The sequence below is a fragment of the Diaphorina citri genome, unplaced genomic scaffold, assembly GCF_000475195.1.
Source record: "Diaphorina citri unplaced genomic scaffold, Diaci psyllid genome assembly version 1.1 scaffold523, whole genome shotgun sequence".
Taxonomy (NCBI): Eukaryota; Metazoa; Arthropoda; class Insecta; order Hemiptera; family Psyllidae; genus Diaphorina; species Diaphorina citri.
In genome coordinates, this window is record NW_007377957.1 from 90,680 (window position 1) to 111,332 (window position 20,653).

The 20,653-nt window shown below is 37.5% G+C and overlaps 2 protein-coding genes and 2 long non-coding RNA genes across 4 annotated transcripts; 1 reads left to right on the forward strand and 3 right to left on the reverse strand.

Moving 5' to 3' along the window:
- Positions 1 to 9,037: 9,037 nt before the first annotated feature.
- On the reverse strand, positions 9,038 to 15,194 carry LOC103509734 (26S proteasome regulatory subunit 7). Its single transcript, XM_008474360.2, has 8 exons — positions 15,006 to 15,194; positions 14,651 to 14,688; positions 14,193 to 14,366; positions 13,872 to 13,978; positions 13,157 to 13,397; positions 11,976 to 12,204; positions 10,802 to 11,085; positions 9,038 to 9,429 (listed from the first exon to the last, which is right to left on the reverse strand). The coding sequence occupies exons 1-7, from the start codon at positions 15,079 to 15,081 to the stop codon at positions 10,928 to 10,930; spliced, it is 1,023 nt and encodes a 340-aa protein (XP_008472582.1). The 5' UTR covers positions 15,082 to 15,194; the 3' UTR covers positions 9,038 to 9,429; positions 10,802 to 10,927.
- On the reverse strand, positions 12,288 to 12,875 carry LOC113467682. Its single transcript, XR_003391664.1, has 2 exons — positions 12,814 to 12,875; positions 12,288 to 12,608 (listed from the first exon to the last, which is right to left on the reverse strand). It is a non-coding gene; the product is annotated as an uncharacterized LOC113467682 (long non-coding RNA).
- Positions 15,195 to 15,648: 454 nt separating the features above from the next.
- Positions 15,649 to 16,933, reverse strand: LOC103509735 (trypsin-like). The gene is made up of 3 exons (XM_017444291.2): positions 16,735 to 16,933; positions 16,238 to 16,451; positions 15,649 to 15,869 (listed from the first exon to the last, which is right to left on the reverse strand). The coding sequence occupies exons 1-3, from the start codon at positions 16,867 to 16,869 to the stop codon at positions 15,649 to 15,651; spliced, it is 570 nt and encodes a 189-aa protein (XP_017299780.1). The 5' UTR covers positions 16,870 to 16,933.
- A 1,725-nt stretch (positions 16,934 to 18,658) lies between these two features.
- On the forward strand, positions 18,659 to 20,451 carry LOC103509723. Its single transcript, XR_541389.3, has 3 exons — positions 18,659 to 18,837; positions 19,315 to 19,540; positions 20,353 to 20,451. It is a non-coding gene; the product is annotated as an uncharacterized LOC103509723 (long non-coding RNA).
- The last annotated feature ends 202 nt before the right edge of the window (positions 20,452 to 20,653 follow it).

A 20,653-nucleotide genomic window follows, 5' to 3' on the forward strand; every position in this document is an offset into this window, starting at 1 on the left:
CCTGTTCATTTCCACTTTCAGCTTTGGTCTTGGTTTCTCCAGCTGGATTGAAGTCAAAGTCATTCTCATAAGTACTCTTTCCCCGTCGCTTCCTCGATAAAACCTCATCATCACTTTCCACCAAAGTTCTACGAATCTTCCGTCTTCTACGTTTCATTCGCTTGATTTTCTTCTCGCCTCGCTTAGAATCTTTCTTATTCTCTTTATTCTTGTGACTATTCCACCGAACAGTAAGACGTCTCAAGTGTTCCTCAGCAAACTCACTGAGTCGCGTCGTCATGATGTAGATTTTAGATCTTTTGTTCTGGTTATAGTTGCGGGAATTATGGAACACACGTTTAACATCCTTGACAAAGTCGATAGGTGACTCATAGTTGTCACCACGCAACTCTTCACGTATTGTACCTAGGTCCATGGGTGCTATTACTATCTTATCATAGTCAGGATGGTCTAGTTTATCCACAGGTTTACGGAATGGTTCACTGTCAGGACACACCCATAGTGTCTCCAGTACTTCCCGACATTCATTCTTCCAGTTGAAAGGTCTCTTTAATTTCTTCTGGTTCATAGCTTCTCTCTGAGCTCTTGTCACTGCAGTGGGTCGAACTCTACGTTGCCTAGACTTGGAATCTTCTTCCTCTTCCTCCTCAGAGCTCGATGTCTCATAGTTCTGCAATAGTTCATGATACACCACAGGTACATCTACTGGATTAGGTTCCTTGATAATCCGTAGCAAGAGATCAGTAATGATACGAGCATACTTGACAATGTTACTGTGAGGTTCATTGAATTTCTCAGCATTAGCTGCCAAGTATCGGACGTCAAACTGGGCGGAAGTGATTCGACGGTAAAAGCGATTTTGAAATCTGAAACAAAACAACAAAACATTATCGATTCAATTTTTTTTTTCTAAGTTATATCTTTTCTGATTTTAGCTAATTGGATTGATACTCATCGGTAGAATAATAAATTATAAAACCAACATAAAACAAACCAAATACTTTCTGGCTACGATCAAAGAAAACCATTATGAAATCTTCTTGTTCACATATAGAATACTTATTTCCAGGTTTTGATCCAGTTTTTCAGGTTTTAAAGTTACTGAAATCTGAAACAAAACAACAAAACATTATCGATTCATTTTTTTTTTTCTAAGTTATATCTTTTCTGATTTTAGCTAATTGGATTGATACTCATCGGTAGAATAATAAATTATAAAACCAACATAAGGGTATTGTCCTCAAATATAAAACATAAATCTGAAATCATCCACGGTCAGGTAGGTAGCTGTTTTTCTTAAAGTATTTTTTTAAGGTAAGTAAATGGCAAGCAAATAATTACCTGGCTCGCAGTGTGGTCAGATCTACAGGATACTCCACGACATAGGCATAGGCAGGATACTGACTGCTCAAATATAAAACATAAATCTGAAATCATCCACGGTCAGGTAGCTGTTTTTCTTAAAGTAATTTTTTAAGGTAAATGGCAAGCAAATAATTACCTGGCTCGCAGTGTGGTCAGATCTACAGGATACTCCACGACATAGGCATAGGCAGGATACTGACTAAATTGGAAAAAAACGGGTCAAAGGTCTGTCCCAGCAGGACATTTTTTTCCCCCCAAAAAAAAGGAGATGTCCTGGGAAATACGGGATGGTTGGTAAACCTAGTAGGTAGGTAGGAAAAAACTGGAAATGTCAGCATTTTGATCAACAGGCAAGTTAAATGGGGTACAATAAATCAAGAGACCAATTTTATTAACCCTAACCAGCTTAGCAAGCTTCTTTTTTTTTCAAGTGTTCAATCTACCTAAAATGAATGTGTACCTATTAGTCTTAACAGTTGACTGTGGTTCAGGATGTAGGTATCTCATTTTGAGAAAATCACTCTGGGTTATAGCTTTTTTTCCTTTAACAAGAGGGTAACTATATAAATGAAACCTTGACTGTTTAGGGAAAAGTTTACCCTGGGTGGGAATCAAACCTGACATAGAACTTACACATTTTGATCAACAGGCAAGTTAAATGGGGTAGGTACAATAAATCAAGAGACCAATTAACCCTAACCGGCTTAGCAAGGTTCTTTTTTTTTAAGTGTTCAATCTACCTAAAATGAATGTGTACCTACTAGTCTTTTTAACAGTTGACTGTGGTTCAGGATGTAGGTATCTCATTTTGAGAAAATCACTCTGGGTTATAGCTTTTTTTCCTTCAACAAGAGGGTAACTATATAAATGAAACCTTGACTGTTTAGGGAAAAGTTTACCCTGGGTGGGAATCAAACCTGACATAGAACTTACAAGGTAGGTAGGTGTACTAAATTCTAGGATGGGTATAGCATATAGCTGATTTTGTCTTCAATAATCAGGGAGAGCTATAGCAGTTACAATGACAACTTGAAGGTAAGCATTCCCGGATCATCTGATGCAATGCATGAAAACTTACCTCTGACAAACCAAATACTTTCTGGCTACAATCAAAGAAAACCATTATGAAATCTTCTTGTTCACATATAGAATACTTATTTCCAGGTTTTGATCCAGTTTTTCAGGTTTTAAAGTTAGAATGAGTAACATATCTTGGGCGCTTGTCTGTCGATCGAGATGGTGGTTACAAAGGAAATCAGCTGCCTACATTACCACACATGCAGTTTCTCAAGACATTTGACATTATATCTTGGACGCTTGTCTGTCGATCGAGATGGTGGTTACAAAGGAAATCAGCTGCCTACATTACCACACATGCAGTTTCTCAAGACATTTGACATTAGATAGTGAGTTTAAGATGGTCTATGAGACCTGAATTTATAATAATTCTTACAAAATTTAATTGAACTCAGCAAAAAGCACAGATTCACAGACTTTTTTTTTATTTACAAAACGTAAAAAACGTTCGATTTTTGGTTTGTTGTCTAGTTGAAAGAACCATTATGCGCATGCGCACATATTTTTTTTACTTCCTCACAACAAAAGGATCGTTTACATAATCATCGATTTGCAAAATTTTTTGGGGTTCTGTGTTCTGTGACCCCTTCATTTTTACTTTCTATTACCTATTACTTACAGTATGGCGAGCTATACTAGTTTCTTTACGATATTGAGTTTAAGATGGTCTATGAGACCTGAATTTATAATAATTCTTACAAAATTTAATTGAACTCAGCAAAAAGCAAAGCACAGATTCACAGACTTTTTTAATTTTTTTTTATTTACAAAACGTTCGATTTTTGGTTTGTTGTCTAGTTGAAAGAACCATTATGCGCATGCGCACATATTTTTTTTTACTTCCTCACAACAAAAGGATCGTTTACATAATCATCGATTTGCAAAAATTTTTGGGGTTCTGTGTTCTGTGACCCCTTCATTTTTACTTTCTATTACCTATTACTTACAGTATGGCGAGCTATACTAGTTTCTTTAGTAGGTAGGTACCTTGAAAATGAGAATTACAATGATGTGATAGGTACCTACCCTATTCTCACAAAATAACAAATAGGTAGGTAGGCATCTATGGTAGTAAAAAAAAAACTGAAGAAAAAAATAAATGGTTGAAGCACGTTTTCTACAATGCTATACAAAAGTAAGAAATTAATAAAATAAAATGAAAATGAAAACTCTTAGATATATTGGTATAAAAATATATGTAACTCTTATATTTCATGTATCTACGAGTAGGTACCTATTCTAGATAGATTTTTATTTTCATTAAGGACCTACCTACTTTCTTTTTCTGTCACACAAATTGACGAAAGTATTCAACAATCTAAATTAAATTTACGTACCTACTAATTGTATCTATCTCAACTAAACTTTTTGTGTTGCATCCTTGTCACATTTGAGAACTACATACCAAATTTCAAGTCTCTAGCTCATACCGTTCCCGAGATATTGTTAAATTACACCGCTCTTGCTACTTTTGTAAGGAGAAGTCCAGTGTAAGTGAATGTCGGCTAAGTAACTGAGGCAAATATCATTGACGAAAAGTTGAAGGGTAGACATTTAGGTTTTCTTGTTGGGGATAGAAATATCTTGTCATCCAAGTCACTATCAGTATCACTGGCACTATATTCCTCAACTTGAATAAGAAAACTTTCTCTTTCTTTTTTGATTCTTTCACTGACACGTCTTGTCATCACATTTGTTATTATCAAATTGTCCATCACTTCGAAATTAATTGCCTGGGTGCTCTCCAAGGTAACCAAGTTCTATTTCCTTACTCAAATAGGTACTTGTAAATCCTGAAATACATGTGAGAAATTTTGATTAAAAGAGGGTAAACTCTATGCTACATTGGTTATGCTCAAAATGCCTTGCTTTCTCCTATCCTGTCTTCTTTCTCTCTTCAATTTTGGTAGATAATAAATGAAACAATAACAATAAATCTCTGAATTATGTACCTACCTAACCTAGATGAGTAAGATTTATTTTAAATATCACCGCAACGTCCGCAACACATAAATTGAGAAAGTTAAGCTTGCTGAAGGAGATGTTCAAATTGAAATTTGAAATTGAAATTTCAAATTGAAATTTGAAATTTCCCAAAGAAATCCCATAGTTTAAACCCAATGACCTGCTTGAGTTTAAAATATTTGATTAGGAAAATTATATGTACCTACCTAACCTAGATGAGTAAGATATTTATTTTAAATATCACCGCAACGTCCGCAACACATAAATTGAGAAAGTTAAGTTTGCTGAAGGAGATGTTTTAACTACTATGAAGATAGATTTTAAATGCATGATTAAGAAAATTGAAATTTGAAATTTCCCAAAGAAATCCCATAGTTTAAACCCAATGACCTGCTTGAGTTTAAAATATTTGATTAGGAAAATTATTTTTTCCAAAAGAAATGACAAAGTTTACACCTAATTACCTGTCTGGATTCCGAACACAAAGTCATACTTTTTCACCTGGAAGTTCTTGTACGTTTTCTCAACCTTCTAGATCTAGGACGACCCTTGGCATCTTTATTTTCTAGCCTCATTAGATGTCCTTGGGATTTGCAGTGAGATCTATAGCAAGCAGGATTCATCAGGACAGCATCACACAGCTTGCATGTAATAGTTCTGTCACTATGGCCAAGCATATGTGAAAGGAATCCGCAGTAACATCTGGCAACACTGTGGAGTTGTTGAGGTTAGTTGAAAATCTGACTGGAGAGCAGATTGTGACTTTTGAACCTGGAAAATTATTTTTTCCAAAAGAAATGACAAAGTTTACACCTAATTACCTGTCTGGATTCCGAACACAAAGTCATACTTTTTCACCTGGAAGTTCTTGTACGTTTTCTCAACCTTCTAGATCTAGGACGACCCTTGGCCTCTTTATTTTCTAGCCTCATTAGATGTCCTTGGGATTTGCAGTGAGATTTATAGCAAGCAGGATTCATCAGGACAGCATCACACAGCTTGCATGTAATAGTTCTGTCACTATGGCCAAGCATATGTGAAAGGAATCCCTATGCTACATTGGTTATGCTCAAAATGCCTTGCTTTCTCCTATCCTGTCTTCTTTCTCTCTTCAATTTTGGGATGATATAGGTAAGACCTCTGGGTGAGGGAAAAAATATCACTTTGTCAAGTAGGTTACTTTCCGTGAGATTGAACATACTCTTAATCCCCTATCCTTACACCAACATGATAAGGTGCCTATCTCATGGCACCAGATGCCTATCTCACAGTGGTGTAAGGATAAATAGGGTTTACGAGTATGTTCAATCCACCAGTTCCAAATAGAAATAGATCACTAAGTGTGATTGGTATCTGAATGGATAGGTAGCTATCTAAGACACATACTACCTAGGTACTGGTTATTTTGGAGTACACTCAGCCTAGATGAGTAATCATGAGGACAATTTATTATTAAGAGCTGGTTGGACCAACAATGCCCAACCTAGGGTTTAAGAGTATGTTCAATCCACCAGTTCCAAATAGATCACTAAGTGTGATTGGTATCTGAATGGATAGGTAGCTATCTGAGACACATACTACCTACTGGTTATTTTGGAGTACACTCAGCCTAGATGAGTAATCATGAGGACAATTTATTATTAAGAGCTGGTTGGACCAACAATGCCCAAATGTAAGGATACGTAGGGTTTAAGAGTATGTTCAATAATCCACCAGTTCCAAATAGATCACTAAGTGTGATTGGTATCTGAATGGATAGGTAGCTATCTGAGACACATACTACCCACTGGTTATTTTGGAGTACACTCAGCCTAGATGAGTAATCATGAGGACAATTTATTATTAAGAGCTGGTTGGACCAACAATGCCCAATATGACCTTAGTCTTTATAGGGCTTCCCCTTATACAGAAAAGGTCAGTTATTCCTTTGAAAATGCTGATACTTACCATTAGTGCAATTCGTTATGATTAGTGGGTCGGTGAGATTTCCTCTTTCACAGCTTTTTAGTCCGTCCTTCCTTTATTATTACAATAGTAATAAAAAGGTATAAGGGACGGACTATTGTATTCGCCTCGGTGTCGTAACTCAAATAGGTACTTGTAAATCCTGAAATACATGTGAGAAATTTTGATAAAAAGAGGGTAAACTCTATGCTACATTGGTTATGCTCAAAATGCCTAGCTTTCTCCTATCCTGTCTTCTTTCTCTCTTCAATTTTGGGATGATATAAGACCTCTGGGTGAGGGAAAAAATATCACTTTGTCAAGTAGGTTACTTTCCGTGAAATTGAACATACTCTTAATCCCCTATCCTTACACCAACATGATAAGGTGCCTATCTCATGGCACCAGATGCCTATCTCACAGTGGTGTAAGGATACCTAGGGTTTAAGAGTATGTTCAATCCACCAGTTCCAAATAGATCACTAAGTGTGATTGGTATCTGAATGGATAGGTAGCTATCTGAGACACATACTACCTACTGGTTATTTTGGAGTACACTCAGCCTAGATGAGTAATCATGAGGACAATTTATTATTAAGAGCTGGTTGGACCAACAATGCCCAATATGACCTTAGTCTTTATAGGGCTTCCCCTTATACAGAAAAGGTCAGTTATTCCTTTGAAAATGCTGATACTTACCATTAGTGCAATATGTTATGATTAGTGGGTTGGTGAGATTTCCTCTTTCACAGCCTTTTCTGTTTTTGGATAGGAGATAGCTTTGAAGATCTTTCTAAAGAAAATGCTGATATTGCGGAACTGGATACGAGATACGACCTTTGAGAGATTGTTGGGAAAATAAAACCGGCAGAACCGGCTTTTTTTGAAATTTTTGATAAGCTTAAAATTTGAATTTTCGCGCTTCCAATCATGGAGTTTCACATTCAGTGGATAAAAGGGCTACCCTGATAAAAGTGAAGCCAAAAATAATATTTTTTTTTCAATAAAAAATAATAAAATGAAATTAAATCAATGATTTACTGATGGATTTTATTTATTGGAATTAATGATATTGATTTATTTTATTAAAATTTTCAATCACTAAAAATGAAAAATCACTATTCACTTTGGCAAAAAAATATAAGTAGGTAGGTATAATGTTGGTGTGCCTGTGCTGTATTGTTTATTTCCACGAAGACAGCGCCAAAATTCAAATCAGGTTATCAGTGATTTTGAATATTTTGATCTCCAGATATGAAATCCACTAATCACTACACACAAGATTGAACCCAAATATAGCTTTAATCAAAAGTTAATTTTGCCAGCCTAATTAATCAGAGATTACCGCGTCTAGCGTCTACCTTGTAAGCGCTAGGTCGCGGATTCGATTCTCGCCCGGGTCGAACTTTATGCTTAACAGATTAGCTTCGGAACGGCTAACTTTTTCCTGTTCTCTAATCGATTTCGGGAAGATTAGACCTCGCGTTCTTCTATTCAGCTGTGAATAATATGTTTCAGTTCATCACAGCTCCTCAGGATATGATGGCAGTCAAGACCAAACTAGAGAAGAAGAAATACGAAGTAGTACGAGCTGAAATCGAATACATCCTGCCAGCCTAATTGATCAGAGATTACCGTGTCTAGCGTCTACCTTGTAAGCGCTAGGTCGCGGATTCGATTCTCGCCCGGGTCGAACTTTATGCTTAACAGATTAGCTTCGGAATGGCTTACTTTTTTCTGTTCTCTAATCGATTTCGGGAAGATTAGACCTCGCGTTCTTCTATTCAACTGCCAATAATATGTTTCAGTTTATCACAGCTCCTCAGGATATGATGGCAGTCAAGACCAAACTAGAGAAGAAGAAATACGAAGTAGTACGAGCTGAAATCGAATACATCCCAATAGAGTTAGCAGTTCTGGACAAGGACGATCTAGAAAAGATTGCTTCCCTCTACGAGAAACTGGAATCCAATCCTGATGTAGTTCAAATCTATGATAACATCGAGTGTGCGTAGTACATTTATGTTAAGCAACGCTGGATTTAACTGGGTGACCGGTGGTCGTGAGGGAAAATCATTCACTGCTCATTAAAGGAGAACTTAGCATCTAGCAGTTCTGGACAAGGACGATCTAGAGAAGATTGCTGCCCTCTACGAGAAACTGGAATCCAATCCTGATGTAGTTCAAATCTATGACAACATCGAGTGTGCGTAATACATTTATGTTGAGCAACGCTGGATTTAACTGGGTGACCGGTGGTCGTGAGGGAAAATCATTCACTGCTCATTTAAGGAGAACTTAGCATTTTGAGGACAGCTGCTGTGCAGCTTATTACATTGTGAAAATGTAAATTTTCAATGGGATCTTTTTCTTCAAATTAAATTGATCCCAAGGGCATTTTGGGTACTTTGTTTCCTGATTCAAACACATAGGGGAAGAATTTCCCTTACCTAAAAAGGAAGTAGGTATTCCTAACAAACAAACACGTCACATTTAGTTGTTGTAAAGTATAAATTGAATTTTATATGTACAGAATAGGTTGATAAAAAATCTGGTGTGAACATCACACGACTTTCCTTATCCTATTGAATGGTGCTTATTTGGGTGTTCTGTTGTAACATTTACAATAAAGATCGCGTAAATCATTGAGTATAAAGTTTACACAGTTTTAACTTAATTTATTATAGGGCTTCTAAATTACACACTCTGAAACAAAATGTGAACAGTACAAAGCTTATTGAATGTTACTGAAAACGTAGAACTTGATGTGTATTCCTTTTCAGACGATTTCATTTCAGATACCAACTCAACGTAATTATTTGTATGAATATCTGAAGACACTTTGAAGCTGGAATACTATAAGACTGACGAAAAAGTAGTTTAAAAATAAAAAAAATATTTACACTACCAGATAGAATTGAATAAGTAACAGTCTTTTCATGATTCAGTACTAAGTATTCAATGGGTTTTTTTCTAGTATTATTCAATACTACGTTTGCATGGGAGAACCCACAAATGAAACTCTTATCTTTTCTGCCAAACAACTTTACAAACAAGCTCATCAGATGAGCGATTCACCTTTCATAAAGACAGAAGAGCGATCTACGTGTTCTCTTTTCAGTTTAAAAACATGGCTGAAGACCAAAGAGACAAAACTCGGTATAAAATGATTAAAATAGTTGAAGAAGAGCGATCTACGTGTTCTCTTTTCAGTTTAAAAACATGGCTGAAGACCAAAGAGACAAAACTCGGTATAAAATGATTAAAATAGGGCAGCCTCCCCAAACGAGGGCATCGATGCTCACTGCTAATGATAGGGTAGCGGCCTTAATTGTAGGTCATGTAGCGTGGCGTGGCAGAGAACTTGGCGTAGGATTTGATCACCTTGTTGACAGCTTAATCTGGCTACATACTAATAGTAAAAAAGTGACTTAAAAATATTTTGATCAAAGACAGAAAATGTCCTAGCAGCTTTAAACTTAGCCAAATGGCAACAACAGAATAAAGACAATGCTATGGGTGATGCTATGGACATACACCAGGGTGATGGTCTCTAGCATGTTTTAAGATTAACCACTGGTTAATCTGGCTACATCCTAATAGTAAAAAAAGTGACTGAAAAATATTTCGATCAAAGACAGAAAATGTCCTAGCAGCTTTAAATTTAGCCAAATGGCAACAACAGAATAAAGACAATGCTATGGGTGATGCTATGGACATACACCAGGGTGATGGTCTCTAGCATGTTTTAAATGGTTCTTAGAAATTTAATCAATTTAGCTTACATGTAACAATGGGGTCTCCACTACTTCCCTCAGCTTCTCTATCTGCTCCTTACAGCCTCCGATATCAGAATAGGTCACATCTGGTTTTTCTTCTACCTGCATCATTGTTACAGTTGGATCAATCTTGGGTGGTAGGGGGATGTGAATCTGGTACTTGTTACGATCAACTCTGAGGACACAATGAAAACAAGGCTATATCAAAATGATACCTACTTAGTAAATAGAGTGCTTTGAGACTTTACAGATGAGATTAAGTGTTTAAGGTGGATGTAATTAGTGCGTTAATGTAAGACCAATTTTAGGAAAATCCTGCCACAGAAAAAAAAAGTGAGTCAACCATATTTTACTATAATCTAAGTACTGCAGATTTCTTACCCAACTCTCATTCCCTCTTCAATGTCAGTGGGAGCTACTGAATCAGCCAGATCCACTACAAACTTGGCAAACTGTTTAACGTTGATAATGTACTTTGGATTTTCAGAGTCAGCATTGATGATTTTGGTACATCTGGCAACCTGGAAAAAATAATAAACTCACAACTTTAAAAAAGAGTTAATAAGTACCTAACGTGAGTTTTACAACCATAATCAACATTAATTTTGCAGTCAATATACAAGTAGACAACACAGGTACAAGCAAACAAGCTCATCAGATGAGCGATTCACCTTTCATAGAGACTTGAAGAAGAGCGATCTACGTGTTCTCTTTTCAGTTTAAAAACAATGATTAAAATAGGGCAGCCTCCCCAAACGAGGGCATCGATGCTCACTGGTAATGATAGGGTAGCGGCCTTAATTGTAGGTCATGTAGCGTGGCGTGGCAGAGAACTTGGCGTAGGATTTGATCACCTTGTTGACAGCCTCCAGGAAATCTTTCTCGCTGGCAACTTTCCTTCGGGCTCGGATGGCAAACATACCTGCCTCTGTGCACACAGACCTGATCTCAGCACCTGAGAATGAATAGAGAAGCAAAGGTAAATTAGTTTCACTGTTACCATGATAATCAAGACGTTGAAAGGCGACCAAGTTAGCTTGGAAGGTAGCGCGCCTGCAACTGAAAGCATGAGTGGTAAGGAAGCTAGGTTGCGGGTTCGATTCCCGCCCTGTGCTAACTTTATCCTAAAGAAATGAGCTTTGTTCATAAACAAATAAGAACGGCTGGCTTTTTCCTATCCTGTCCTCCTTCTCTCTTCGCTTTCGGGACGATAAGACGTTAGCAGTTACAGTCCCCTTTATCAAACCTGTTCAAAAAAGGTCTTGGGCAAACTAGGGCTAATAGGAGCTCTTAAAAATATTGTTGACATAGTGGGAATTTTCAGTCTTAGCCAACACTTAACTAAGCTAAGTTACATAAAGTATGATAAATTTGACTTGACTTGGATGAAATTTGACTCACCTGTGCTGTTCGGACAAAGTCTAGCGAGCAGTTCAAACCGAATGTCTCTCTCCACACTCATTGATCTCGCGTGGATCTTGAATAAAGGTAAATTAGTTTCACTGTTACCATGATAATCAAGACGTTGAAAGGCGACCAAGTGAGCTTGGAAGGTAGCGCGCCCGCAACTGAAAGTTAGGTTGCGGGTTCGATTCCCGCCCTGTACTAACTTTATCCTAAAGAAATGAGCTTTGTTCATAAAAAAAGAACGGCACAAGTCACCATTGATCTTAGGGATGGCTTGCTACAACTCTCTTGACGTGAAACCAGATCTGTTTCACTCAGAAAAGTAATATATGTATGTATACACACACCCACCCATCAGTAACTGCTCCGATCTAACTTATTAGAACGAGGGTGTAGAACTGTAGATGGTGTGATTAAAAATAAAAAAAAAAAACTCACCTGTGCTGTTCGGACAAAGTCTAGCGAGCAGTTCAAACCGAATGTCTCTCTCCACACTCATTGATCTCGCGTGGATCTTGAAGATATGCGTACGGCCTTCCAAATCCGGCAATCCAAACTCTACCTTACGATCTAGACGGCCAGGCCTCATGAGGGCCGGGTCTAACGTGTCTGGTCTGTTAGTGGCCATGAGAACTTTGATGTTACCCCGGGGATCGAACCCATCCAACTGGGGAAGGAAAGAGAAATGTGATGGTTAGTTTAGAAAACTCCAACAACTTTCTGACAAGTTACACCAGTCTTTGAATATTCCATAGGATAGACATATTCTGAACCCATTAAAGTTTCTTTAGAGGAAAATCACACTTTTGAAAACCATCCGTTAACATTCCAATTGAACAAGGAAAAATTACTAGGCCTAACCCCACCTCTATTGAACAGTATTAAACTCTTCCTATGACACCACCAAAAAATCATTGAAACTTTAGGAGCATAGATATGTTAGTAAAATAATTTTGTACAAGAATCAAACCTAAGAAGAAAAGAAAAAAAAATCTGACATCACTATGGGGCAAGAAATCAAAATCAAAGTCACAGACAAACTCAAAGAAGTTGTTCAGGCCAATGTACAACCTCTCTATTGAACAGTATTAAACTCTTCCTATGACACCACCAAAAAATTATTGAAACTTTAGGAGCATAGATATGTGAGTAAAATAATTTTGTACAAGAATCAAACTTAAGAAGGAAAGAAAAAAATCTGACATCACTATGGGGCAAGAAATCAAAATCAAAGTCACAGACAAACTCAAAGAAGTTGTTCAGGCCAATGTACAACCTGGCAAACACACAGACATTCCGCCCAACATCCAAGCAGTGCTGCACACCAAGACCAAAAATGCCAAAGACAAAACCGTTCCTCGCGATGAAAATTTAATCAATTTCAAGACAAACAGAAGAATCTGCATGAAGACAACCCAAAAATCATTCTACAACCCAAAAATCATTCTACATCCTAATAGTAAAAAAAAGTGACTGAAAAATATTTCGATCAAAGACAGAAAATGTCCTAGCAGCTTTCAATTTAGCCAAATGGCAACAACAGAATAAAGACAATGCTATGGGTGATGGTCTCTAGCATGTTTTAAATGGTTCTTAGAAATTTAATCAATTCAGCTTACATGTAACAATGGGGTCTCCACTACTTCCCTCAGCTTCTCTATCTGCTCTTTACAGCCTCCAATATCAGAATAGGTCACATCTGGTTTTTCTTCTACCTGCATCATTGTTACAGTTGGATCAATCTTGGGTGGTAGGGGGATGTGAATCTTTCTACATGAGTTGATATCAGATGAGGACATTGTACTTCCAGAGCCAGAGGTTCTGCCTAGGAATCCTGAACTGGAGGCGAGGATACAAAGACTGAAAGTACAGCAGATGGAGAGGGAGTATAGAAACATGACCAAGAATGTGGACTCGGTACGAGTGAATCATCCTGAGGATACAATTAGTTATCAGAGTGAGTAGGTATTGGCACATTGACTCAGTAGTCAAGTGGGAATGTGTCTTGCACATCTGATGAGGGAGATACTATGGGATGGGCATGCTACCACACAGACCTTATGAGTCTAATGTAGCAGTCGTTTCATGGCTATAAAATAAAATGAAACACTCATCTTTTAATTAGAATGATATAAGTTGGTAATGATGATGAAAAAAGAGAAAATGCCCCAAAACAATAAAGTATCCGCCAAAAGTCGAACGCGGTACCTAACGCGTTCGATTCCCGATTTTAAGGACGAGTTAAACCAACCAAGTGCTAGTCATTTGTACTCAACTTATTGCTATCATTTCCCCACTCTATTCTTATTTCAGTGAATCAAATCAATCGTCAGCTGATCGCCGTGGTTCAGTTCATTGTTTCGGTCGGTGCTGGGTTTACATTTGGCTTCATTGGTGTCGAACTTATCGTCGGTGATTTGGACTTCGGCTTCCGTCTTCTCCTAGGAGTCATATGTGCCCTCATTATTGCCCTGGCCGAAATCTATTTCCTTGCCAAGAAACTGACAGGTACAAGTGGATAAAAAATAATAATTATAATAAATGAAAAAACAAAACCTTCATTCTTTGAGGGTGAGGGTTCATTGTCTCTTTGAAATTCAGATACCCCTGCATACCCAGAAGATTTTTGTCAAAATTTTAAACAAGCTTGTATACCTGCAGAGGTTGTTCATTCTGTAGGGTTTGCTTATCAGCTGTAAGATCCCACAAGGCAGGGGGTGCTAGACCAGTGTCCGACTCTTTGATTCCTGTCAACTCATTAACTCGCTTGATAACAGCTTGGATGTCATCCTCCACTGCTTTGATACTTTTAGTGTACTGGCCTTGACCCTGTAATTGGAAATGTACATTATAATCAGTAGCAAGTCTAAATGAAAATATTTGTATCAATCACTTGGGCCTGGAACTACAAGTTCATCTTTGGACGCAGTCTCCAAACTAAGAGGTCAACTATCATTCCAACAAATATCATTGATTCAATATGTAACCCTAAAGCCCTGGCCCTTCAAAAATGCCATAATTATCCTCAAGGTTTGAATTGCAAGATCCTAACAAATTTTGTACCTAGGTAACAGTTCTGTAGTAGCAGAAGACCAAGTAAAAGGGTAACTTACATAAGACTTGAGCAGGGCAATATCAGCTTCATCAAGAGCTGCAACAAGAAATAAGAGAGATAAATAATTTCCAAGCTTTTTTTGTAGCAATTTTCATCATTGTGGCTTCTTTACTGGTACCTTTGTCAGAACTTGCACTGTCTGTCTGTTCCAAAATCTTGAATGGTTGGTCCGATTTCAAAGATAAACATCACCGGGACAGACTCTTGATTAAATTTTGGGTCTCATTGGACAATTGGGTGCCCCAGTGATTTCTGCAGTTTACTAAAGATACAACAAGTAGGGGTGTCTCCTAATGATCCTCAGACCGAGACATTAAGTACGGTGAGCTTATCCCGTCATTTTATGGACTTACATTTGATTTCCTTCTTTTCTTCCTCTGGGTCCTCCTTCTTGGCTTTTCGCATATCATCTCCAAGGTAGTCCGGCATATTTCCAAATTAGAACTACTTAAACGTTGAGAATCAAAAGTTACTGAAGTTTCAGCAAAAACTTCAGCAAAAATGTTTTTCAGATGAAATTTGTGATGATGATTTTCAAAATTTTAAAAATGAAAATGAAAACAATCCAAGGTCCGTGTACACGATCGGTTGTGATCGCTAGCGCTAATTTTTCAAAGAGAGATGTGCAAGACACAGTCAAAAAACTTTATAACTTTTTTTCTTTCAATTTTTTTGAAAAACAAATTTTTGCTAAACTACCTACCTATACCTACCTACCTACCGAAAAGTGGCGACTGATAAGAGATAAGAGCTTTCCTCTTTAGGTACCTAATACTTTCCGTTCTATCCAAATTCCAAAAACCGGATTGGCAAAGGAAAGCATGTAATACTTGGGATAAATGTCTGGCACCAGTGAAAACATTAAAGTCCGAACCGATCTGTAAAGTAAGAATGATACCGATATACCATAAAATAAGAATGCCCGAACCGATTAGGCATTTGATCAGGCTCGGGTCTTGAATATAATTTGACCTTTTTTAACTGGAAATGCGTTTCCTATCTAGCCGAACTTACTTGGCAGGAATCCTTGCCCCCCTCCACATATCCCGCGCACATCATATTCCCCGTGAGCTTGGCTTCAAATCCCGGAAATTGTCGACACTCCTGATTACTCATGACGGGTACCTGGGTCGCCCTCAGGTCAGACGCGATTTGTCCACTCTCCTCCACTCTTCCCCATCCTACCACTGTGCCTGTACGCTGAGTGAATTTTTCACCTGAAATAAAGTTATATTAAACGAGTTGTAAGGTACTAATAGAGCTACACCGAAAGTAGATCGAGCCCAAAATCTAATTAACAAATTATTTTGAGTGTTAAGTAAACTCGATTATCGATTAGGTATCAAATTTAATAAAAATCTGACAAGCCGTTCACGAGGTATGAAAAAATAAAGAATCCGATAAATAACCCCAAAATCTAATAATCAATTTTCGTGTTGGAATTTTTTCCTAAAATATCAAAATCGGACAACCCGTACAAGAGTTGTGGTCAAATAATAAACATAGAATAACAGACATAAGTACTAAAGGGGGGGAAATATGGAGACAAAACCTAAATCTCACTTCGCTCGATCCGAAATATTACCTAGCTGAGGGAGGCACACTGGAGAGACCGTGGGTTTGAACTCCAGTGGCGTATCCAATTTGAGGAGCGCAATATCGTGATCGTGACTCTTAGCCCCCTGCGCGTTATACTTGGGATGCGTCAATACTTTGACCACGCGCCGGGTCTCGATCTGCGTTTCGTAGACTGTGGCGCGGTTATGTTCCGAGATGACCACGATGAGATCTTTTTGACGCTTCGAACTCCTGGAGGGGAGAGAAATTGGGAAATAGAGTGGAGTACATAATGTTCCTTTCTTTATATTGATAACTGTTCGGATATGGCTGCATAACCTTCGTATGGGTTCCAGTCGATCTGAATCTACTGTAACACTGATGTCTAAGAAGTATGCTGTATCGTTTTGGCAACCAAACCTTTTGGCAGTCCGTCAATAAATTGTATTGATTTTTTCTCTCTTGTGGACGCACCTTCAAAGAAAGAAAGGTTGAAATAAGAACATGAAAGTTGACTCACCTCACACAATGGGCTGCCGTTAGCACATATCGATCTGAAATGAGAGTTCCTCCGCAGAAGAATTTGCCCGCCTGTTCTAGGGCAACTACCCAGGGGTACTCGTTTACCTCTGTAGTCCAACCTCCTACTATGCGGTCCATACGATTTGGCACTCCGCACCCTGCAATTATTAGATCCGGAAAGATTATAAACAGAAAGATATAAACGAAAGAAAAAAAGGCAAGGGGTAAAAGAAGCTGCTAGCAGCTATCTGAAACACGAATCTTAGCTTAACTCAGGTGAAGATATTCCAAGAAGCATGAATTGCCTGGATTCAAACAAGAGTGTTTTCTGTGCAATCGGGAGTCCTTTTTACCCTATAGCCCTATATGTACATCTTTTCAACTGTCCTTCCAACCCACACAACAGGGAGGCCTCTGGGTCAAATCCATCCCTGGACCTCTGATTCAAACCCAACATGAAGTACCTACATACACATAAGACTATAGACTTCCAGTTTAGTTTCCAAAGAATCACTCACTGCCCTCAAATGTATAATCTACCAAGTGATGGCTACTTGTATACTTACAACAAGGAGGGCAAGAGTAGTCGTATGGGCCATTTGGCTCCTTGTTCTCAGTGGACAATACAGTGGTCTCTTCCAAAGGAGATCTTGAAGTCACTGAGCTCGGGGTCATTGAACTCTGGTTCCCTGAATTCTGGGTTATTGAACTTTGGACTCCTGCGGTCTCCCCGGTGTTGTTTTTCTGGACTCCGCCCCTGGTTGAGGACTTGGAATGCCAGAGAGGTCGGAAGAAGGGGAGAGAGGAGAGGGGAGTGTCCACATAGCGGGATTCTACATTGGTTATGCTCAAAATGCCTTGCTTTCTCCTATCCTGTCTTCTTTCTCTCTTCAATTTTGGTATGATATAAGACCTCTGGGTGAGGGAAAAAATATCACTTTGTCAAGTAGGTTACTTTTGGTGAGATTGAACATACTCTTAATCCCCTATCCTTACACCAACATGATAAGGTGCCTATCTCATGGCACCAGATGCCTATCTCACAGTGTTTACTAAGTACATTGTGAAAATGTAAATTTTCAATGGGATCTTTTTCTTCAAATTAAATTGATCCCAAGGCATTTTGGGTACTTTGTTTCCTGATTCCAACACATGGGGGAAGAATTTTCCTTACCTAAAAAGGAAGTAGGTATTCCTAACAAACAAACACGTCATATTTAGTTGTTGTAAATTGTAAAGTATAAATTGAATTTTATATGTACAGAATAGGTTGATAAAAAAAGATCGCGTAAATCATTAAGTATAAAGTTTACAACAGTTTTAACTTAATTTATTATAGGGCTTCTAAACTACACACTCTGAAACAAAATGTGAACAGTACAAAGCTTATTGAATGTTACTGAAAACGTAGAACTTGATGTGTATTCCTTTTCAGACGGTTTTATTTCAGATACCAACTCAACGTAATTATTTGTATGAATATCTGAAGACACTTTGAAGGTGGAATACTATAAGACTGACGAAAAAGCGTAAATCATTGAGTATAAGGTTTACAACAGTTTTAACTTAATTTATTATAGGGCTTCTAAATTACACACTCTGAAACAAAATGTGAACCGTACAAAGCTTATTGAATGTTACTGAAAACGTAGAACTTGATGTGTATTCCTTTTCAGACGATTTTATTTCAGATACCAACTCAACGTAATTATTTGTATGAATATCTGAAGACACTTTGAAGGTGGAATACTATAAGACTGACGAAAAAGTAGTTTAAAAAGAAAATAAAAAATATTTACACTACCAGATAGAATTGAATAAGTAACAGTCTTCTCATGATTCAGTACTAAGTATTCAATGGGTTTTTTTCTAGTATTATTCAATACTACGTTTGCATGGGAGAACCCACAAATGAAACTCTATATTTTGATTCGCCCAAATGCCATTGGCCATTGCCCCATCCATTTCCATTATCCAGTTTTCCAGTTATCCCCTGATTTCCTCCAAGTTCCAACACCAAAAGCTTTCAGTATTCAGTTGATAAGAAAGTTGTCATAAGACTGATAAGAGCCCAATATCCAAATTCACCTGGACATTCATCCTTCAGTGAGTACAATAATTTTATTCTAGTTTAGGGTCAAAGAAAAGTTATGGGATAGTTTTCATAGTTAATTTCTTACCCCATGTCTTCAACATTAGATTGGGCAAACTGACAGTAAGAATGTATTTGTTAGGTAAATAGTGAATCTGAAGTCAGCTGAACTAAGTACATAGCTTGCAAAAAACAAGTACCTACCTACCTACCAAAGTTTCATGATTCCAGTTTACATGAAATGAGTTTGGCTAGTGAGGTAGGCCTCTTGGGGTGTACAAAGTTCACAGGCTCATACCTGATGAAGGTTACTTGTTAGGTAAATAATTTTGCATTTAGCATTTTTCAAAGTATTTTAAATGTGTGGTGAGGCTGGAATTGGCCTAGTGCACTGCCATGTGCCTAGATATCACTTCACTTTATCAATTGCTTACTTACCTTTTTCATTAATTGCTTAGTTACCTTAATTGCTTACTTTATATTCCCCCCAGGTTAAAATGAACAGTGCATTTAGATGCATTCAAAGCAAAAATCCATGCAAGCTATCTTTCTTATTAAATGTGGCTAAGATTAATAGCAATATATTGTCCACGATTCCAGTAAGGTATGCTGGCCACAGTAAATGGCAAAACATACGACATATAAAAGCTGCAAAGGACCAGGAAAAAGCTACTCTTTTTACAAATTTGTCCAAGAAACTGAAGTTAGCTGTAAAAGGTAAGCATTTTTTACAGAGGCAGAAAGTAAATACCTACTAATTATTTATTCTGGGATGGCTTAAATTCCAGTAACACATCAATATGCAGTATTGCCTAATTAAGTAAATGAAGCCCCATTTCTTAAGCTGAATGAAGCTCCATTTTTAAGTACCTACTTACCAGTAGCCTACTGCTGGAGTAATGGGACTTTTCAGTCCTATGAGAGCAGTATAAATAAACACTAGTATTATATATTATACTAGCTGAATTCCGTCGCTTCGCTCCGGAATCCCGCTAGTTCATCCCGAGGCATGGCCAAACTTGTGGAAAAGGCATGGCTGAACTTGTAGTTATCAAACTAAAAACATAAACGAAACTCAAATATTAGGCGAGCGAGGAAAAGTTTTCTCTCCCGCAGTCTCTGCACTCTGTGTATTTCTTATGGTGATTTTAGCGATCAAAAATTGATCATATCTAAGGATCGGTTTAGATTTTCGCAAAATCCTTTCTTATTGCACACCTAGACCATAAAAGAAATATTCCTACCAAATTTCAGCTTTCTAGGTGTTGTGGTTCTTGAGATAGAGCGATCAGTGTGGAACTATGAAATGTGAACTGTGAATGAGTGAATGGATCTTGTTCTTATAATATAAGATTACCTACCTACCTACCTATGTAAACAAAAGTTCAAGAAATATGAAAATATTGCAATTTTCAATACTCAGTTTTACCCACTTTTTCTTTTCCTACCAAATAATCATTCTACATGATGATTTAATCCAGGTACCTACCTACCTATAATTATTTATGTTTTTCTTTTGATTTTTACAGAGGGTGGAGGTACTGACCCCAATACAAACTACAGGTTGGCTAGTACAATAGATTACTGTAAGAAATCCAGTATGCCAATGACTACAATTGAAAATGCAATTAAAAGTTGTAATGTAAGTTCTAGTATGTGTATATTAGTTCCTAGGTTCCTACAGTACAAAGTTTACGAAAACTAAAGAATTAATCCATGAATCTATTTATTACTCACACTTGAAATTTCTCTCACCATGGTGGATTTGACCTTTATGCCAATACCAGTGTGTATTACTGTGTTCTTCAATTAGATACCTATGCAAATTTT